At 37.0% G+C, this 6,082-nt stretch overlaps 1 protein-coding gene across 1 annotated transcript; it reads left to right on the forward strand.

The window, feature by feature from the left end:
* Positions 1 to 3,266: 3,266 nt before the first annotated feature.
* Positions 3,267 to 3,725, forward strand: LOC112184168. The gene has a single exon (XM_024322441.1). It carries the CDS (start codon positions 3,267 to 3,269, stop codon positions 3,723 to 3,725), a length of 459 nt encoding a protein of 152 aa, XP_024178209.1.
* Positions 3,726 to 6,082: the final 2,357 nt, after the last annotated feature.

Raw genomic sequence — 6,082 nt, forward strand, 5'->3', positions numbered from 1 at the left:
TTCACAGAGAAACATACATTATGGAATATAGAGGTTATATCAGGGTGTAGAATTTTAATAACGGTTTCTAGTCAAGATATGGTCTAATAAAGAGGCAATTTAACTTGTTTCGGAAAAATACCTCGAGTGAAACCTTTGAAGGCAAATTTGGGTGAAGCGAAATCTTTTCAAGGAAAATCTGGGAGAGGAGAAATCCCCTCAACGAGATTCTGGGTGAGAAGTAATCCTCTAAATGCAAATATGTGGGAGGAGAGATCTCCTCAAGGCGAATATGAGTAATGAGAAATTTCTTCAAAGCAAATCTAGGTGAAGAGTATTCCCTTTGAGGAAAATCCAAGTGAGGATTGGAATCCAGGTAAGGAGAAATTCCTTGAAGATGAATCTGGGTGAGGAGAATTCATGATGAAGCAATTCGTACTATATGGGTCATATGTATTGGTCTTATCTAGGGAGGCGACTTGTCAACCACCTAGAATATGCAGATAAAGTTTACATTCATATGTATTTAATTAGGGTTTTTGTCAATTTACCCTAATTTTAAAGTCAATGCTCCCACTTACCCCATGAAGTTTTTTTAATTGCCACTTACACAAAACACTCTAAAGACTTATTTCCTTTTACACAAAAGTTCCATTTTTACATCTTTTTGTTGACATTTTTTCCCTTTTCTTAACAACCACCCAATTAAAACCCGTGTGTTTCAAAATTTCGAGCGAACGAAGAGAGAGAACCGCGATAGAGAGAGAACAAAGAGAGAGAAGCTTGCATGAAGAGAGAAAGATGCAATGTGGCTCTATATTTCAACTCTACTTCATCTCGGTTTGAACTGTTTATTTGATTTCAATTCCGTTTCTTCGATTTTTTTTTGGATCCATGTTTTGCTATTCACCTGCATTGAATCTGAGTTTGTTTTCCTGTGTGGTTTGCTATTTCCAAATGATTGTGCTAAGATTTGTCTGTGTTTCGTTAATTCCATTTTTTTCTTTTTCGAAAAGCATGAATTTCATCTTTGATTTGGTTCAATTTGCTATTTTCATGCTTATAAATTTGTTGTGCTAAGTTTGTGTGGTTCTGTTTTAGAACAATTCGATCCATTTCGGTATTTGTGAAGTGTCTATTGGCCCCCAATAGACCCATATTGGGGGACAATAGATGGTTTACAGAGCTGCTTTTCTTCTTTTTGATACGCTTAGTTTTTAATGAAGCTCAGAAATAGTTGTTTATAGTAACTTTTTTCTGTTATGTGAAGTTATTTTGGTGTTCTAGACTCCTCTATTGGGGGGCAATATGTCTCTATTGGGGCCCAATAGTGGTTTGATTTTGTTTTGTTTTTTTTTTTTTTTATACAGGAATATGGATGGTTCTTTGGCTATTAAGTGCACTCATTTTGCACAAAGTTTCATGTTTTGTATTAATCAATATATGAGCTATGCTGATTTGTTTGAATACATTTGTGAACGGTTCATTTTTTCTGCAACTGATGGTATTGAGCTTCATTATTCTCTTCCTGGATGTTCTATTTTTTTTCTTCGCAATGAGGACGATTTCTAGATGCTGTTTAGTGGTGCCAAGATATACAAGTTGGATTGTGTTGATATTATGGCGTTGAAGAACAGTGGAAGTTGCAGCAAAAATGCTTATGTTTTATTTGAAGATAGCTGCTCCGGTATTGTGGATGAAGATGATTACCTCACTGAGGCATTTAGGACTGAAGTTCAAAAGTCTTACTTGTCAAATGAGTGGGCTAGTTACATTCAATGTGTAGGGCAGAAATTTCGTGGCGGTTCCCCCGAGTTTCAAGAGAAGCTCAGAAAACATGCTGTTGAAGTTGGATTCAGCTTTGTGTTTATTAGAAATGATTGGCATAGAATTCATGTGGTTTCCAATTGGGGAACCAAAGGATGTGATTGGAATGTCTGTGGTTATGTATCCCCTGCAAATGGATGATTTATAATTGGTGATTTGAACAATATGCACTCTTGCAAAAGTGTTCTTCGGAAGCAAAAACATGAGTATTTGGGATCGAAAATTGTCAAGACATGTATTGAAGAGGACATTAACTATAACTTATCATTAAAGCCAAGGGAAATTATCAGCAAGTTCAAGTCAGCTTATGGGTTTGATATATCGTACAAGGTTGCTTGCAAAGCAAAGTAGAAGGCTAGGGAAATGATTTATGATTCTGAGGCTGATTCATTTAACAAGTTAACATGGTATAGGGATGCTGTATTTGAGACTAACCCGGGAACTTTGTTTGTTTTGGAAGTTGATCCATCAAGCAATCGGTTTCAGAGGCTTTTCCTAGCTTATGCAGGCTGTGTTAAAGGCTTAGAATTCTGTCTTCCCGTCTTGTTTGTCGATGAGACTTTTGGGAAGAGTGTCTACAAGGGGCAGATACTTTGTGCAACTGGAAAGAATGGAAATCATGGTACTTTTCTCATTTCTATGATCTTTTATTTGTATTTTTGTTGAAAATGTGGAGCGGCACGCTCCCGTTGGCGGTGCAGCGACACGTTGCAATCATGTATTAACCCCCAATAGACATATATTGCCCCCCAATACATTTTTATTTTCTTATGATTTCTTTCCCCTTTCTATTTTTTTTTTTTTTATGTTTATTATTGTTTTTTGTTGAAAATGTGGAGAGGTACGCTCCCGTTGGCAGTGCAGCGGCAAGCTGCTATCATGTATTGGCCCCCAATAGACTTAGTCTCTTTTTTTTTTTTTATCTGTTTGCAGGTTTCTTTCCTCTTGCAATGTGTGTCTGTGATTCTGAGACTGATGCTAATTGGTCATTTTTCTTCCAACACTTGAAGAGCTTGCGGGAACCTCAAGGTAGATTAATTAAGTTTATTAGTGATCGTGGTGTTGGACTGTTGAGTGCTTCCGACAAGATATTTCGTGGTAATCCTAAACTTTTCTGTTACAAGCACTTGGTGCATAACCTTATGACTGAATACAACGGTAAATGGTCTTCTATTTTGAAAGATGATGTTAAAAAGAAGTTTTGAGTTGGCATAATTGTGCACTGAAAAGGAATATTGTTTTCATTTAAGAGAGTTGAGAGGAGTTGGTGGTGCTGATATTATAGATTCATTTCTTTCTGATTTGCCTCTTCAAAATTGGTGCCGACATTTTTCCCTGGATGCCGTTATGGAATTATGGCTAATAGTGTAGCTGAATATTTTAATGCTTGGTTTACTGTTGAGAGTGAGATGCCAGTGTACACTATGCTTGATTAGACTTGGATTAAGGTGATGCAGATAATGGGTGAGAGGAGAGACGAGGCTCAGCTTTGGACCTCGCAATGTATGGAGAAAGCTTGTCGTTTCAATGTGCATTACTCCCATACAAATGTTTATGAAGTGAGATCAAAGTATTCTTATGTTGTGGACCTTGGAACTCTTTCTTGCTCGTGTAAAAAATGGGAGATTAACTGCTTCCCTTGCTGCCATGGTCTTGCTGCAATTCAAGCTACCTCATTGGATGTTTATGCTTTTATAGATAAGCATTTTCATGTTGATTATTGCCAGAAGTGCTATGATTTTCCAATTTATCCAATTTCCAATGTTGATATGGCTTCTTCGGAATCTGCTAGCAGTGGCTTTATACTTCCTCCAAATCCAAAGAGGCCTCCTGGGAGGCCTAGGCTCAAAAGGTTCAAGTCTAGAGGAAAGTGTGAAAAGAATCTCATTCGTTACAGCCGATGTGGCAAAATGGGATAGCATAACAAGAAGACCTGCACTGAACCTATTTGAATGTAAATTTGTCAATTTTTTTAGCATTCTGACTGGTTGTATTGGGGGGCAGTAATAGGCTACCGGGGGGCAATAGATGATTTTATCTAGTCTACAACATATTTTTTTCCGCTTTCTCTAAAATTTCGAACCCTAGCTAATAACGATCGACTCTCACAGTTAGACTCCAGCAACTTATTCACCTTGTCGGCAAACCTCCTTCTCCAAGTTGACCTGCGTCGAGTCCCGACCTCCTTCTCCAACCTAAGCCGACTGGAGCGGCCTCCAACCTGACCCCAAGTCCCGACCTCTCACTCTGACCCCGAGTTCCCCTGCCTCGCTCTCTGACTCCGAGTCCCTCGATCTCGTTCTCCAGACCTTGAGCTTGAGATCCGATCTGACCTTGAGCTTATTAGCCGACCTAAGCTTGTCATTCTCTAACGTCTAGTCTCATAGGTCCTCTCTCTCTCTCTCTCTCTCTCTTCTTGGTGACCACCAATACTGATTTCCTGTCCGGTTTTGATCTAAAGTTCAGTCTTTTTTGTTTAATTCTTGTGTATTTGAGTTGGGTTTGTCTTTGAATGGCTTAAAGTTGTGGTATTTTGAGCTGTGCATGTTGATTGTGTTTGATTTTAGTTCTTGCACATGTTGGCTGTCAATCTACAGAGGAAGATCCTAGATTGAAGGTTTTCAAGAAGGAGTGGTTTGAAGGCTGTATTGACATTGCCTTCAATTCTGGGATCATCACTATACAAATCGGTAGTTATTCTTGCTTATAATGATCGTCATTGTGTGTTATGAGTTTCTTAGCTATGGTTTATTGTACTTTTCCTCTTCTTCTAGTCAAATGGAAATAAGAGCATCAATTTGGGTATTTGATTGTCGATTCTGTTTTTTTTTCCTTCTGAATTCTCATGCATTGGTTTGTTGCTTTTGTTATAGTGGTTTGATGTTGTTCTGCATCTACCTGGGAGGAGTACTGCTGTCGTCTTTGAGTTTTGGATAATAGAATTTTGAATAGAGACAAGTAGAGAGGATATTTAGTTTTTGGTTTAAGTTGAGGATTTTGGTGTTGTTTATTTTGATGTTTACGCTATCTCATCACATGCACACACCTTGATGGAAGTAAACATAAAGGGTAATTACTAATTTGATTGTTGGTTTCTGCTCTATTCATTGTTCTTTTAGTGGTCAATAACAATCAGTTAGGAACATTTGATTTTGTTATGAACCTTGATGTTGGATATGAACATAAAGAAAGAAAGAACAAAAGCTGTGTCTGGAAAATAGATACATTTCAGTTTTCAAACATTGCCTTTCCATGACTTGATAAGCATGGTAGAAATGGTGTCAACATGGGATTTGTTGTTGTCATCTATGATTGTGATTGCTGACCTTGAAGTAGTCTGTTCTGCTAAGTCCTGTAGTCTCTATTGCTTTCATTCTGGTGTTCTGCATTTCTATTTTTCCTTTTCAGCCACAATTTATTATCTGCTTATTATTGGTTGGGCATGAACAAAATATAGTCAAATACCAAAGTTTCACAAGTCTTGCTGTGCAAAACCTTCTCTTTTCGTACATCGAAAAGGTTTTGGGAAAAAGATTCACAGTTCTATATTACAAGTAACAGATTGAGGGAACCAAAAGAAACTTGGAACTTGGAATTCAGCTGTTGTGCTTTATGAGTTCCTTGCAGCTTTGTATTTTAATTCTTGGTGCCTTTTTCTCTTCCGTTGAAACTTAATGACCTCATGAACTTACATTTTTCAAATATTTATGGGGTTGCATAACTCAATTTGGTAGTTGGCAACTCCATTTGAGTAGAAGAATAGCAATCCCAGTAAAGTAAAGATTATTATTTCAGTATGGAACTATGGATAAGTGAATTTTGAAGTTAATTGTTCAACTATTTGTTTGTTTTACTTTACTATGAAAAATGTGAATAGTGTCCTCACTGTCCTGCTTCTGCTTCCTTTTCTCTCTAATCAATACAAGGTAACAAATGCATTCTCTTCGTTCTTATTTGACTGTCTGAGAATATATATGTAAGTTATTTCATTTTAGAATAGTAATGCTTACTGTTAGATTACATGTACATACATTTATTAATATCAAATCAGATTACAGGTCTATATATGTTTCCTTCATCCATTATGGTATGAATTCAACATTTTTTCCTGGAGATTAACCTCATTTATTAATTCTTGTGTAGAGCTCTATGCTGTTTGTAGGATTCTGTGCCTTTTGGAATTGGAAAACCGTAATGAAGCAAATTTTACCAACAGTAATGTATGGCTGTCTGGTTTATTTTTAAGTACCCATCTTATGTTTGTTAAATGTACCTG

This window comes from Rosa chinensis, chromosome 2 (genome assembly GCF_002994745.2).
Source record: "Rosa chinensis cultivar Old Blush chromosome 2, RchiOBHm-V2, whole genome shotgun sequence".
In the NCBI taxonomy this organism is placed as follows: Eukaryota; Viridiplantae; Streptophyta; class Magnoliopsida; order Rosales; family Rosaceae; genus Rosa; species Rosa chinensis.

What these genes read in the sequence shown, in the direction of transcription:
- LOC112184168 (XM_024322441.1), top strand. Translation starts at nt 3,267, where the DNA reads ATGGGTGAGAGGAGAGACGAGGCTCAGCTTTGGACCTCGCAATGTATG.